Source organism: Callorhinchus milii, unplaced genomic scaffold (genome assembly GCF_018977255.1).
Source record: "Callorhinchus milii isolate IMCB2004 unplaced genomic scaffold, IMCB_Cmil_1.0 Scaffold2, whole genome shotgun sequence".
Lineage (NCBI taxonomy): Eukaryota > Metazoa > Chordata > Chondrichthyes > Chimaeriformes > Callorhinchidae > Callorhinchus > Callorhinchus milii.
In genome coordinates, this window is record NW_024704743.1 from 22,447,243 (window position 1) to 22,463,292 (window position 16,050).

A 16,050-nucleotide genomic window follows, 5' to 3' on the forward strand; every position below is an offset into this window, starting at 1 on the left:
CAGGTTATCACCAATCCTCCCAGCCCTCTGCCAAAGTGATTCTGAAATCACTCACTGGGAATTGTGAAACAATGACTTTCCTCTCACTGTGGGAAGGGCTTGGTCTCAGTGGGCAGTCCTGAATTCAGTGTGGCTCTACATGTAAAGAGCAAGGAGCGTCAATGTGCACGTATGCCTCTGTACAGGTTATTTTGGATGTGTCAGCCATCTGGCTGACCAAAAATCTCAGAAGCTCCCTCCACTCAGTGGGCTCCGGCCTGCTTCAAGTCCCCCGCCTTGCCCGCCCCACCATTGGCGGGTGGGCCTTCTGCCACTCTGCCCCTACCCTCTGGAACTCCCTCCAGCAGTCCCTTAGCCTCACCCTCTCCCTTGCCTCCTTCAAGACATCCTCCCAACATGAAAGTCGCTATACAAATGTAATTTTGTTGTTGTTTTGCTGATAAATTTTGTGTGCAAGACCCATATAATTAATATTCTATTCGTAATATATTTTGTAAGTAGGTTTGTGTTCATCAAAGTTGTTTAATTTGAGTTTATTGCATTGGTAAAATCTTCAAAATGAGCTTGAAAGGCGAAGTGGATGAACAGTTAACTAAAAGTGTCCATTAATCTGCTGACAATCTTTACATGAAATCGCTTAATTTGCATGTATGTTCACAACCATTGGGCAAGGAAGTCCGTTACCATTAAATATAATGACTTTGAAATGCACACTTACAATAAGATTTTCCCAATGTGAAAGCAACTTGTTATTTCTATTAGATAAATAGTAGTGGATTTCCATTCGACAGTGAATCAAATACCAAAGGGCAAAGTTTACAATATAAATTTATGATAATCATAAAAGGCATTATAGAGTTTAATAAATTGTCTTTACAAAGAAGATTGTTGGAATGTAAAATTCTCTGCTACAAACACTTATTGAACACAGTCTATCAATTCTATAAAGTAGGAGAGTGGAGAGTGGGATTAAACTGGTTCCTGTGGAGAAAAGCACCCGCACAGACTTGATGAGGCAAATATCTGCTTCTCAGCTGTAACATAGTTTAACATATCATCTGACAAATATCTCCAACATTGCAGTAACTTCATCAGAACTGCATATTGGATGTTGGGTAATGAGCTCAAGTCCTGTTATGGAGCTCAAACCCACAAGTTTCAAAATCCAGCTGCAAAAATGCTACCAACTAAGTCAAACTGACACACAAAACCCTAGGTTTGGTCACAGCTTCGATAGCTCATGGCAGACAGGGAAGGATGAAACGGTAGCAATAAATATGGGGTAGCACAATTAACATCTGGTCTTTATTTATATAGAATAGATTTACATGGACTGTACAGGATGGAAACAGGCCATTCAGCCCAATTAGTCCATGCTGGTTTATACTCCACGAGTTCTCCACCCTCTTCTTTCTCCCTGTCAAATCCTTCTATTCCATTCTCCCTCATGTGTATATCTAGCGTCCTCTTAAATGCATTTATACTATCTGATTCAACCACTGTTTTGGGCAGAGTGTTCCATATACCTCTGCATGAAGAAGTTGCTTCTAAATCCTCTTTTAGATTGCTCAGTTTGCTTACTCTCCACTCCTCTACCTGGACCCTTCACTCACCTTGTTCTGGCCTTCTGCATGTCTCTCGTCCCCTCCCTTATGCCTTCAAACTCTGGAATACTTTGCCTCAATCCTTCCTCCATGCTTCTTTTCAGATCGCACTTGAAGACCTTCCTCTTTGACTGTGGCTAGAGTCACCTCCTCTCTTTCCCCAGCTCAGTGTTAAGCTTTGCCACTGTTAAGCTCTCCGAGACGCTGCTGCATGTGAAGGGCACCATATCAATGCAAATTGTTATACTTATACTCACTTATCCGTGTTCTTACTTGTACTTGTTTTTATACTTGTATTCCCTGGTCATAGATTTACCAGAAAAAGGAAATGACAGTTCCTGCTCCTTATCACTACCTAGTTACCCCCGCTGGGAAATGCATGTGTGTGGATGTCAAGTGGGAATAGATTCAAGCACAGCGATGATGTCCCAGGGTTGAAAACTCTACTGACGCTCACTGTTTGGCTCACGTATGAAATGGCCACTTCGGTGAGATATTGGAGAGATTCTTGGAAGAAAGAAAATGTTCCAATAATGCAGGGTATTGGGTGAAATAATATGATGTGCTATAGAATATCAACTTGCATTAATGGTGAGTTTTCAATCTGCATCAGGGAGAAGGAAAGGAAACTAAAGAACAGGTCATGTTCATGCACTTTATAATGATCAACTGCAGAGCAATTCCATGAGATCTAGAAAACATGTTTTCTCTCTCTTCCTTGGCTTGACATAGTAATTTTGCAACATCTTGAAAATGAAAGTAAAATTAATTTACAAGTGAAAAAACAGCAAAAAATGATATACCTGGGAATAAATGCATAATTTCCCCTAATAAATCCTGCGGTAGCATTGGAGCAAGTCATAACAAAAATTGCAATCATAGTCTGTATGGTCTTTCTAAAAAGTATGAATTGATTGCTTTTACATCATATTGTTATTATTGTTCATTCTTGTTATTAGTAGATGTTTCAAACCTATAATACCTTGAGAGCAATAATCTTTCACAGAAAGATCTATCCGGAACTGAAGCAATTTTACTTTCTTACTAATAGGAAGGTGGGATTGTGCCAATCTTGCATATTGACCCACTTTGCCATCATCAACAACATTTGCAAATTCACAGAAGCCAGAGAGGATTCCTTAAATTAGGAAACAAAAGATCCAGAACATATATCAGTCGGTCTAAACCAGTCGATCGCTATCAACTTCTTCGAGAGTCAAGAAGTAGTCCAACAAACACCCACACCAGTCCTGGCAAGTCAGTGCCAAAATTCCGGTTGCTACCAAGCCGTGATCCCCATGGCGATGCCATGGATGAAGAAAAATTCACTAAAGAAAATGCTATTTGGTTGGCCGACCATAAAGGTTGGCGACCACTTGTGTAGACCGAGAAAGATAAGTGTAAGTCATGAGAGACTTGACGGACTGAATGGCCTATATCTGCAGTGTAAAGCTATGGTTTTAAGTGGAGCCAAGATAGACTAAGAAAGAATAAAGTGCAGACTGTAAGAAAGATTTAATCCAACGCATTGGGACCTCCTCTCAACGTGAAAGGCGCTAATACAAATTTAATTTGTTGCTGTTGTTATAACAGAATATAGAGATGGAAAGGAGAAAGAGAAATAAAGAGCTGGATCCAGCTCTTTATTTCTCTCTCTCCTTTCCCTCTCCTTATTCTGTTACAACAACAGCAACAAATTAAATTTGCATTAGCGCTGACATCAAAAGAAAAACCTTTCAACTGATACTAAATTACTTATGTGAAGCTGACTGACTGAAAGTTAATTGAAAATTGGGCAGCTGCCTATCGAGTTCTTATTGATCATTAACTACTTAAATTTGATTAAAGTCAGTAATGAGTGTGTCTTAACTGTACTTATTTTTATTTTAAAGAGTTTGCAATTGCCAAAAGACATCAGAGTCACTACTTATTAACGGATAATAAAGCCCTGGCAGATATCAATATATTTTAGATTTGATGTGATTCAAGTTTTCCAAATTATTTAAAGAGTGTGGAGAAAATATCTGTGCATACTCATAAGAGGATAAAAGCATTTATTTATTGATGGGAAGGAATTGATTTTGTCTATTAAAGCGAGACAATACAGTGCTGAGGCATACAAACACTTCTAGCCAGTGCTCTACCGCAAATAGGTCCTCTAAACCCCACCTCAGAAAGTGTACTGCTGCTGTACCTGCGTCCATTTTCATTTCCTACATCAGCCATTCTTAGGGGCTCTTAATTAATTAATCAAATTAATAATCCTTGCATTTGGTATAGTACCGTATCATGTCAAAACATCTCAAAATGCTTCACAGGATTTTACTGTTACTGTACCGAGTATATAGATTAATGCAGCAATCAAAGAACGTCTCACAAACAGCCATCAGGTGAATGATTAATTTCATCTGTGCGATTCAAACCAAGGCACTTTGAATTGTGCCTTGGATCTTTAATGTCCACTTGAACTGGCAGAAAGGACCTCGGTTTTAACATATCATTTTATGGGACGGCATCTCTGACAATGCAATATATCCACAACACTGCGGGATTACTGCATTGTCAGAGGTGCTGTCCCTCAGTATCAGGCTAGACTATTAGCTCAAAGTTCTCCTAGGTTAGTGCAACCAACTGAAATAAGATGACATCTAATTTAAATTCATAGAATTGCTAATTTTGTGTAGCAATTTAAATCCGTTAGTTGACAGCCCAACCACTTCACTTAAAGCCATCAGACAGAGAAAAAAAATCAGTCTGGGCTCAATTCAAATCCCAGAAGTGAATGAACAGTTCAATCCTACTCCTCAGAATTTAAAGCATAATACTATAAAATAAGAAAATCTCAATTTAAGTATGCCTTAATTAACTGCATGACACTTAAGATGTTTTAGCTTATGGAGACTTCAATGAGGAATTCAAAAATAAGCGGACGGGTTCTTGTTTTAATGCCACAACAAGCTTGATGGGCAGAATGGCCTTGTTATGTTGTTATGTTCCTAAAATACAGACTTCGTGCTTGTAGTTAGAAATACTGTGCAACAATGTGTTATTTTGAAAATGTGTTGTGTACGTGTAGAAAGCTGTTAAAGTTATATTCTTGAGACAAAGTTCCAGATAAAATTAGGTTCATCTCAAACTCTGCTCAATAACAGGGCTTCTGAAATTAATTCTGGAATTGCTGATGAAATTAAATTGTTTAATCTGTGAAAACCTTATTGCAAATGTTAGTGCATTCAACTTTTATATGACAATAAAAAATAATGCAGAACTATTAATTTAAAGAGAAACATTAACGCAACTTCTTGTCATAGGTTGATATTTAAGATAAATATATTTTTGAGTTCTGACAAAAGGTCATCGACCTGAAAAGTTAACTCACTTTCCTTTCTTTATAGATGCTCCCTAACCTGCTGAGGGTTCCCAGCGACTTCAGTTTTTATTTCAGAATTCCAGCATCTGCAGTATTTTGCCTTTTAAATAAATTTTTATATATTGAAAAGTTTGAGTCAGCAGATGAAAAAAGGCAGAAAGATATTGTCAAAAGTTATTAAGGGCAAGTGACTTAAGATTCTCACCAACATTAGGAGAAATGAATTTCTTGCACAGGTGAGATGCGCAAACTTTAGTCTTGCCCCAGTCAAGGCAAAGTCATGGAGGCTTTATTCATAACTGAATTGCAATGGATGGTGTAATCTGCACAATATCTGCATTACTGCACAGTTTATCATAAGTATAACTAATCTTTGTTGGAAGCAACAATCTGTACATGGATAATGAAATTGATAAAATGCTCAATTAAACTAAAAAAGTGTGTAAGAGCAGGATGAATGGAGATCAGAGTGAGAAATAAGTTGAGTGAAAAATGCTGTCAAAACTCTGCAATAAGATAATAATAAATAATAATAATCCTTGCATTTGATATAGCGCCTTATCACGTCTTCGAGACGTCTCAAAGCACTTCACTATAATATACTGTAAAGAATACACTGTATATTTTGTGGACGAAACACAGCAGCTATTTGCACACAGCAGTGTCCCACAAACAATCGTGGATTGAAGTGACCAATTTATTATTTTTAGTANTTTTTTAAGGGAATTATTACCTCTGGAAAAGCAATCCGCCAAATGACTAACAACTGGGTTCCTACTTACTGCTAGGTAAACGGAGAGGCGTGTGGAGTAAGGAAACTTGACCAACATTTCACCCTGCCGAGAATTGAACCCAGGTCTCTTGCTTGCAAGGTGAGTGTTCTAGCTACTGAACTACAGGAATCCATCATGTATGATAATGAATTGAGTTGCAAAACAGTCTCTTCATACTTCATTTACAAACTCAATTTTGTTTAAATTGCCACTACATAAATAAAATACATTGGCGTAAAGTACAATCCCAGCAAGCACGATCACTAAAGATACCTTCGACAAACATAAAAGTGAAAGCAGACATAAATAATCTAAAAGCCATGTATAATATATAAAAGTACGAGGAGAAATTTAAAAATCTTACATATGCTTCTCATCAAGCTATAAATATTGCACAATGTATGGATTCATTCTGTGCAGCATCTGTAAACATGTTTTCTCCCAACTTTCAAAACAAGGCAGCTACATAAATGAGTTGTAGTCTCCACTGGAAACATTCAATGAAGCACTTAATATAGCATTCACATGCTACAAACTAATGATTTTGCTTACTAAAAGGCCAGGTGAAAATGCTGAGCAGTACTTGTGATTCTAGTAAAATAGCTGTCATCTACAGAAAGGATTATTGCAAGTCTAATGCACTTTCCTTGCACAGTCCCCTGCCACTCTGTATTCAGTAAACTTTACTCATCGCAATTACTCCTTTGTTATGTTGGACTATGTTTTGAAATACAGTACCATTGTAAAGAGAAGAGTGTACCATAATTGAATGATTCTGTAAATTTAGCATTCGATTCAGATTTATAATTCCCCGTGTATAGTATAGTATTTACTGTTTGTCCTTTTTTAATGTACCTTGTGGGAGACTTTAAACCACACTGAAAGAGTAATTAATATTGAAACTGTCATTTTTTTTCTTCTTTGCTGCAAATCTCCAGCCCCCTCACAAAGGTTGAGGGAACTACATGAACCTAAAATAAGCCTAAATCCCTGAGTAGTAGTTTGCTTCTGGACGCCTGCAGTTCAAATCCAGCACAGATGTTGGCAATTTAAGTTTGGACATCTTGAATCAACACGTTTCACCCACAAAATACACCAATCAAAATCCCTTTACAGTATCCTTGAAGCTCTTTGAAACGTCTCAACAACGTGATGTGGCGCAATTATTATTATTATTATTAGGTGGGAATGAACACCTTGTGTAATTGAAGAGCTTTGGAGTCCTGTAGCTCAGGGGTTAGGGCTCTTGCGTTGCAAGCGAGAGACCTGGGTTCGATTCCCGGCAGCACGAAATGTTGGGCAAGTTTTCTTACTCCACACGCCTCCGTTTACCTAGCAGCAAGTAGGTTGTTGTTAGTCGGTTGGCGGTTTGCTTTTCTGGGGGTAATAATTTCCTCAAAAAAACCCAAAATAATAATAATAAAACGGTCACTTCAATCCACGACTGTTTGTTGGACACTTGGCTGCCGCGTTTCGCCCACAAAATACAATTCACTTTCAAGTATTTTCTGTGAAGCGCTCATAGATGTCTCAAAGACGTGATAAAGCGATTTAGCAAATGGAAGGATTATTATTATTATTTTAAAGCGCATCTGCAATTCTCACATTTGATATCGATGAACATGGTCCCAATTACATAGGATTGGCATCAAGTAGTATGCTTCATATTTACCCTTTCATCACACCAGAATAATTATTGAAACTTACATCTAAATGGTACTGATTATTAGGTTTGTTATTTGGATTACACAACTGTATAGAGTCAATTACCCAGGTTTCTTGTTTTTAATTGCCTAAAGATTGCCAATTAGCTTGCCCCTGATTTATAAACCGATCTTAACAGACAGTAAAACTGAAAACTCCCCCAGTGTAGGACACGGCTGCTGAATGCGGTGAACAATAAACCGTGATGGACAGGTTATCTGTGAATGATCAGACTGATAATAAGTACTTCAGAACATTTACATTTCCAGAGAGCTACTCTTTTTTGCAGTGTTCAATCAGTTTTTCATAGCTATTAGCTGGTAGGGTTAGAGATATATTCTGGATTATTTTTAGGGTTCGGACAGGAGAAACTAAGTTAATGTCAGTGTTATGGATTGATAAGAAAATTACAGAAAATTTAGAATTCCTAATCCCACCATTTAATTAATGCAGAATCTTCAATAATACAATATTATTGCTTATTTTTAAAAAAGTTGCAAAATTAATAGTAAATTGAACAGAATCTGAAATCAATGATTTGAATGCAATTATCACCCATTTAAAACATATTCAATATTGAAATTAAGTAAGAACTATGCTTTGTATCCACAGAATAATCAACAGTTAATATTCAGTAAATGTATGCAAAGAGATACAAGATAATATAAAAAGCCCTCCTCTATCCAGACATAAGGCGCTTTATCAAATACAAGGATTATTATTATTATTATTATTATTATGCCAAATGACCAACTAACAAAAGACTATCCTTGTTGGAGGGAAATGAGGAAGCTGAGCTAGTTCTAAAGTAACATGCTTGACAAAAGATTATTGGGAGTTAACACTTTTGTACTCAGTAATCTGGATCTTAAGGCAGGAAGGTCCGCAGTATTTCAGCACTGCTATGCTGGCAGGTTAGGCGGATTCACCCCAAATTGGACGCATGGATTTCTCAGTTTGGTTTGAATACTCTGAAGCACGGTGATGGTGATTGCATGTGTCAGACACCCGGCTAAACAAAAAAAATCACTGCAGCAGGAGGTGGGGTGTGTGCGCGAGTCACCCGGGGATAGACGCCCACTGGGGAGGAGCCGACAAGATGGGAAGTTGGACTAGTTGGCAGCTCTTCCCAAAGAGCCTGCACAGGCACGATGGGCCGAATGGCCTCCTTCTGTGCTGTAATACTCTATGATTCTATGATTCACTGGGGGCTGACCGGGGAAGGGCACGCTAGGACCCACTGGACCGTCTTGTCTTGAGTTTACTTACTTACACAGACCCTGAGCGTGAGTGGGGTTTGGGAGAGATGGAGAGCGAGGGAAGGGAGAGAGAGAGAGAGGAAAGGGAGAGAGGTGGGGGGGGGGGGGGGAAGGGAGAGAGAGGGGAGAGAAAGCGATGGAAGGGAGAGAAAGCGATGGAAGGGAGAAAGAGGGCGGAAGGGAGAGAGAGAGAGAGAGAGAGAGAAGAGAGAGAGAGAGAGAAGGGAGAAGGGAGAGAGAGAGAAGGGAGAAGGGAGAGAGAGAACGAGAGGGAAGGAGAGAGAGGGGAGAGAGAGAGAGAGAGAGAGAGAGAAAGCGATGGAGTGGAGAGAGAAGAGAGGGGGAAGGGATGGGCGAGAGCGCGAGAGAGAGCGCGAGAGAGAGCGAGAGAGAGAGCGAGAGAGCGAGAGAGAGCGCGAGAGAGAGCGAGAGAGCGAGAGCGCGAGAGAGCGAGAGAGGGGGAAGGGACAGGAGCGAGCGCAAGAGAGCGCGAGGGGGTCGGTCCTGTCTCGTTCCCAACCGCTCGCTCGCTCGCCCGCTCGCTCGGCCCGAGCCCCCGGGGCCGGCCATTGGAAGAACGTGGCCAAACATCCCCCCCCACCAGACGCGCAGCGCACGCCCTTCGCCCCGGAGCGGCCGAGCGCTCCGCGTGTCGCAGCGCGGCCACCAATTTAGGTCAACGAAAAGAAACCTTGTAAGGAAAAGTTTACGCTCCCCCCACCCCCCCTCCCCCACACATACAGAAAGAGGTGTACATTTTATTTATTTTTTGTGTGGGGGGGAGGGGGGGGGGAGAGAGGGGAATGAGCCCCAAAAACCATCCCATTCACACGCAGCGAGGACAAAAAACCCGCCCAATTACCCGCCCAAGGCTCTTTTTTTTTGGGGCGCGCGCGCGCGCGGGCGGGCGGGCGGTTTGTCGTCAGGCAGCAGCCAACCGCCCACACAAAAAAAAACCGCCCAATCGGGCGTGAACCCGCCCGCCCCGCCCCCCCGAAAACCTGGCGACGTTAGTGGTGGTTAGTGCGCAGGCGCGCCGGTTGCCCCTCCCCTCCCCGCCCCCCTCCCCCCCCCCCGGGCCGGGGCCGCCGTGTGAGCGCAGCGCTCAGTGTCCGGCGCGGAGTCAGGGACGTGTCTCCCTCTCTCTCTCTCTCTCTCTCCTCTCGGTGTGACTGTGTGTACAGTTACTCCCTCCTCCCCTCCCCTCCCCCCACAACAACAACAACAAACACCGCCCCCTCCCTCCCACCCACCCACCCCGGGCCTCCCCCTCCCCCGGGCCTCCCCCCCCCCCGGGCCTCCCCCCCTCCCCCCGGGCCTCCCCCCCCCCCCCCCGGGCCCCCCCTTAATAACCGTCACCAGTCACAGACCATGTTGGGCGCTGAGAAGGCTGGTCCGGGCGGCGGGGCCCCCCCCACCGCCGCCACCACCACCACCACCCTGTCTCCTGCCGGTAACGGGCACGGCAAGGCGAGCGTGAGAAGGCACTCCGCCTCCCCGGGGGAGCGGGCGGCACCGGCACCGGTACCGGTACCCGGGGCCGGCAAAGCGGGCAGCAACCGCAGCAGCGGCAGCCCCAGCCCCGGCTCCGGCTCAGGCTCAGGCTCCGGCTCCGGCTCAGCCCCCGGGAACATGGTGGAGGCGGCGAGGACACCGGGAGAGCAGCAGCAGCAGCAGCACCCGGAGGCTGGCAGAGTGGTGGAGGGTTTACTCAGCAAATACACCAACCTGATCCAGGGCTGGCAGAACAGGTGAGGGGGTGAGGGGTGTGGGGAGGGGGTGAGGGAGGGGGTGAGGGGGGTGGGGAGGGGTGAGGGGGGTGTGGGGGGGGGAGAGAAGTTGCTTCGGTTTTAATCGGGAACTTCCCCTGCGGGAGGGGGAGAGGGAAGGGAGAGGGGGAGGTGGTGCAGAGGGAGGGAGAGGGAGGGAGAGGGGGAGGTGGTGCAGAGGGAGGGAGAGGGAGGGTGGGAGAGAGGGAGGGAGAAGGGGAGGAGGTGCAGAGGGAGGGAGAGGGAGGGAGAGGAGGCAGAGGGAGGGGGAGAGAGAGGGAGGGAGGGAGGGAAGGAAGGAAGTGTGTGCACTCCCAACCACCTCTTCTCCAGGCTGAAAGGTTACTCCTTTTTGCACTGGATACATTATATATATATATATATATATATTATTTATAGAGAGAGAGAAATACTTACTTATACTATTAAAAGGTGCCATTGCATAATGTCACAAATCCCAGCAAACACAACCACCCCACCCCACCCCCACCCGAACTGCTTATTTTGTGACAGCAGCACCCAAAATGTTACCACTTGACATTGCAGATCAGGAATGCTGTCGCTGTTGTTTTGGTGGCGATGCTGCCTTTTTGCACGATGCACAGTGTTTTGTTAATCGCTCAGCGCGGCGAGCGTGACTTAAACGGACTGCTCGGCACCGATCATTTTGCAGTGTGCTTCAAATTTAGCACGACTTCAATAGTCAAACGTAGAAACGTGCCACTCGCTGCCCATTCCAGCTTTGGTGAAATAGTCGTTTCAAATGCATTTGTGATTGTAGTTTGGGTCAGCTGGCAATCTCGAGCGTGCAGAAGCCCTTTGCAATACTTCCCAGAAAACTTAACAGGAGCAGTGTTTCTAGTTTCTGGAGTGAACAGACTGCCCCTCAGATGGGGCATACGGGACTTGCTTACATCTAGAGGACATAAGTGCGGGATGGTAGAAGCCAAGGCATTAGGGAGCCAAACATGTGTATTGGGGTACTGCTGGATGAAGGATCTAAAACCGTGAAGGTTTTAGATCCTATAAGACAGCTTTTGATTTCTTGCCCAAGTTGGGTCTCTTTAGCCATTGGATCATTGGCTTATCGTAAGTTGCGTGGGAAAATTCCTCCACTGTTCGCCTCTGGACAGAATTCTACCTACCTCCTCTTTTTGCCGCCTCGTACCATATAAGTGAATGGCGTGTATATGGGTGGTGGATAATTATTGGCTTTGGTACTGACTGCATCGACTTGGATAGATGCTCACTCCACCGCATAGCGCTGGTCTGGAACCTCAGTATCTTTTTTGACCCTCAACTGTCATTCTAGCCTTATGAGAATTTCACTCGCTCAGTTTTCCCTCACCTCTACAACATTGCTTTCTTCCTTCTGTCTTCCTGGGCTGCTGAGATCCTCGTTTGCTCTTTCATCGCATCCAGACTTGACTGTTCCAATGTCCTGCGTGCCAGACTGTCCATCTCTTGCCCACACAAGCTGCAGAATATCCAGAACTCTAGGACTTGTGTCGTGTACCACACTGGCTTCTGCGAACCAATCAACCCCTCCTTGCTCAGCTGCAGGCACTCCCCATTCCCCCCAGCAGTGACTGCGAATCGACTAACAACTGGGATCCTACTTACTGCTAAGTAAACAGACTTAGGTGGAGTAAGGAAACCTGAATAGCATTTCGCCCTGCCGGGAATCAATCCCAGCTTCTCTCGCTTGCGAGGTAAGTGCTCTAAACACTAAGCAACAGGACTCCACAAATGGTAAACGCAGACTGGATTCTGCACTGCCCACAGCACTGAGACAGCGCTTGTCAAAGTCACAAATGACGTCCTCCCTTTTGTGTGTCCAGAGCTCCCTCTGCCTCCTTGTCCTCTCTGCAGCGTTCGACAGTAGATCATGCCATTCTCCTTCACTGCCTCTCCCTCATACACCTCAGTGGGACTGCACTTGCCTGATTCGAGTCCTATTTAACCAATCACCATCACTTCGTCTCCACAGACATTTTTTCCTCCCGCCCCCTTTCGATTACCTGTGGTGTATCCCAAGTCTTCACCCTTGGCCCTTCCTTTTCCTTATTTACATGCTCTCTTTGGTGATGTCATCCGCAGACACGGTGTAAACTTCCACATGCATGTGGGACACCCAAATCTGCTTCTCCGGCCGCGACTCCAGGTCCGTTGATCTTCTGAGAGCTTGTTTGCTGGACATCAAGGCTGAGATGAGCACTAGGTTTCTGACTTATTCAACCTCTCGAGCTACCGAGCCTGTACATAACCTAGGCGTCAGATTTGATCCCCGACTGTCCTTCCTACCCCACATCCCATTCCTAACCAGGAATGGTTTCCTCCACCCATATCATATTGCCCACCTCCGACTGTACCTTGTACCCAATGTAGCCAAGACCCTCGTCCACGCTTTCTTCACCTCCCGCCTCGATTAATCCAATGCGCTCCTCGCTGGTCTTCACGGCTCTCCTGTGCACAAAATCCAATTCATTCAGAACTCTGCTGCCCATATACTCACCCACGCCAGGTGCCATTGACTCCCTATCACGGAACAAATTGACTTCAAAGATCCTCATACTTGTCTACAAATCTCCTCATATCCTTGTATCTCCCTATCTTTTCGGCTTGCTCCTCCTCCTCACTCCACCACCCGTCACCTCTCCTCGGCTGACTGCTTGTCCTTTGTCCCCTCCGCTCCACCATTGGCGACCATCCTTTCAGTCACGATGTCCCCGAAAGTTTGGAACACTCTCCTTCAGTCTCTCTGCCTTGTCCCCTGCTTCCCCTTTTTGAGAGCACGGCTGGAGACCTTCCTCTTCAATTGTGCTTATGGTTGTCTCCTCCCTCCCCTCGGCTCGGCGCTCAGAGACCCCACATGAAGGGTTCTGTATAAATGCAAGTTGTTGTAAAAGCTTGCATGCATGTGATTGTACAGGAATTCGTATGCTGTGACCCCCATTATAATATAGCACCTCCTCAAATATTGGGAAGACTGCTTTGGTAAAAATAAGTAAGATAGTTGTTTTCACGTTTTTGTGATCGCGACTTAAAAAAAACATAGGAATAGAACTGAACAGTACTGGAGGTGGTCAATATATATTTATACTGTTGCCATGTTTACCTTTATATTTATTTTTATATCATGTCTTTTTTGTACTGTTGCCATGTTTACTTTTATGTTTATTTTTATTTATATAATTTTTTTGTACTGTTGCCATGTTTACTTTTATGTTTATTTCTCACAATTGCTTGTGGGACACTGCTGTACGCAATTGGTTGCCGCATTTCGCCCACAAAATACAGTTAATTCACTTTACAGTATATTTTGTGAAGATCTTTGAGATATCTCAATTAATTGATAAGGTGCAATATCAAAAGCAAAGTTTAGTATTATTATTTGTTGTTTATATACTTGCTTTATATACTTCATATATTTCCCTTTCACTTGGAATAACTTTCATTTGCTTGAGTTTCTTTAGTAAGTATCAGCAATGTAGAAATGTCCTTTTTTTTAAAAAGAAAATTTGTATCGCGCTCTTCATGTTGGAAAGACGTCCCAGGGCGCTGGACAGTCGGGGATTTTTGGACCCGAGTTGGGGTCAGGAAGGGTGGAGGGGAGGTGGGGGTGGGAGGGTGGCTGAAGGCACCGTCGAAGCGGGAGGTCTTTAGACGGGACTTGCGGGGGGAGAGCTTTGGAGGGCTTTGAAGGTGAGAACGAGTGTTTTGTACTCGATTCTCTGAGGGATGGGGAGCCAGCGAAGCCGGGCAAGAACAGGGGTGATCGGTTCGCAGAACCTGGTGCAGGAGAGGACATGAGCTGCAGAGTTCTGAATAATCTGTAGCTTGTGGAGGGAAGAGTTGGGAAGTCCAGCGAGCAGGCAGTTGGCGTAGTCAAGGACGCGATGAAAGCGTGGACACGGGGTCTCGGTCTTGGCGGCCTGCGGTAGGAGGCAGGGGCGGAGACGAGGAATGTTGCAGAGGTGGGGAAAGGTGGAACGGGTCACCGCGCGAATGTGGGGCTTGAAGGATAGCTGAGGGTCAAAAAGGACACCGAGGCTTTGTATTGGTGAGGAGTGCAGCTATGAATAGTGATAATGTCAGCGGCTGACGTGAAGAGGCGTTGCCAGGAGCCAAGCAGGAGGGCCACTGTCTTGCCAACATTGAGCTGGAGGAAGTTGGCTCTCGCCCAGGGCTTGATGTCAGACAGTCAATTAGCCAGGACATCAATGGTCCTGGAGTCGAAGGTGGAGACGGTGAGTTAGAGTTGGGTGTCATCCGCATACATGTGGAAATTGAACCCATGCCTGCGGTTGACATCACCGAGCGGAAGTATGTATGGATTGCAGAGGAGGGAGAGCGAGGACGGAGCCCCGAGGGACGCCCACAGCCCTTTTGGTCAAAGTTCCCATTGCTTGGGATCACTTCTGTTTTCAAAAGAGGAATCTGTTAGCTTTTGTTGCAGAGGTGGAACATTTCATTCAGCATCTATTATCATTGTGTCTATTCAAAAACAATTTTTAAAAAGTCCTTAAGGTGAAGTGTTAATAATACTCTTATCACCCATTATTAGAATTACCACTTATTCTTTGGGACCTAGTTTTCAACCTACGTCAAAATCAGTTACTATAATAACTTTGCTTTGTGGTTCAACAGAAATATTTTAGTGTGATTTAGCTAAAATAAGTATCCGTTTGCTAATGCTAAATTTGGTCTCTTTTTGTTCCACTTCGAAAATGAAGCAAATCGTTCCTACTCGGGGAGGAAATTTAGCACCTTTCTTAAATTTCTCATCTAATTAATTTAATCTAGAATTAAAGGTTGGTAATTTACTTTGGCAAAGTGGATATTTCGTCTTGGCAGCTCATGTTGTCAGGCTGACTCAGTTGGTAGCTTATCACTCTTGCTTCTGAGTCAGAACGTTGTGGGTTCAAGCTGCCTCTCAGGATTTTTAACTCAATCTGAGTTGACACTCCAATGCTGTGCTGGGAATGCGGCATTTTTGGAGGTTCAATCCTTCAGATAAACGAAGAAACCATCTGCATGTTCAGGTGGAGGTCAATATCCATTGGCACTATTTGAAAAGAGAAGGAAGCCATTAATCCTCGAGTTGATTTGTATCATAGCTGTGTGCAAATTGGCTGCTCTATTTGGCCATATTAAATTCAAGGATTGTTATCCCTGTTGAAATTTTGCATCGCTCTGACCACCCCAAGGCAATCAAACAAATTTCAAAATATCTTTCGTCCCTATGTCTGCACTGTTCATCTATAGGGAGGGAATCCACACAGATGCTTACTTCCCTATTTCCAGCATCACTAAAACCTTTGTGCTCCACTGAATATTCAGTAAACTCTGTACATCTCTCTAACCTTTGATCCCATTCCTAACAGTTTGTGAGATCAGTTATAGTATTTGCACAAGAGGTAATTTATTCTGCATTTGTTACTTTTACTGGGAAATTGATTCACATATCTACCGTCCTGTTGGGGGAAGGGGGATTTCTTATCTTTAGTACTTGGCAACTTTGTACTTCGATCTTTTAGTTCTAGATTCGCATTCCACAATTTAAAAAAA

At 44.1% G+C, this 16,050-nt stretch overlaps 1 protein-coding gene across 1 annotated transcript in view; it reads left to right on the forward strand.

Moving 5' to 3' along the window:
- The first annotated feature begins 10,081 nt into the window (after nucleotides 1-10,081).
- Nucleotides 10,082-16,050, forward strand: part of LOC103176266 (oxysterol-binding protein-related protein 10) — a 113,726-nt gene continuing 107,757 nt past the window's right edge. The window contains exon 1 of the mRNA XM_007889701.2: nucleotides 10,082-10,461. Coding sequence (XP_007887892.2) covers nucleotides 10,082-10,461 — 380 coding nt within the window. The remainder of the gene's footprint in view (nucleotides 10,462-16,050) is intronic.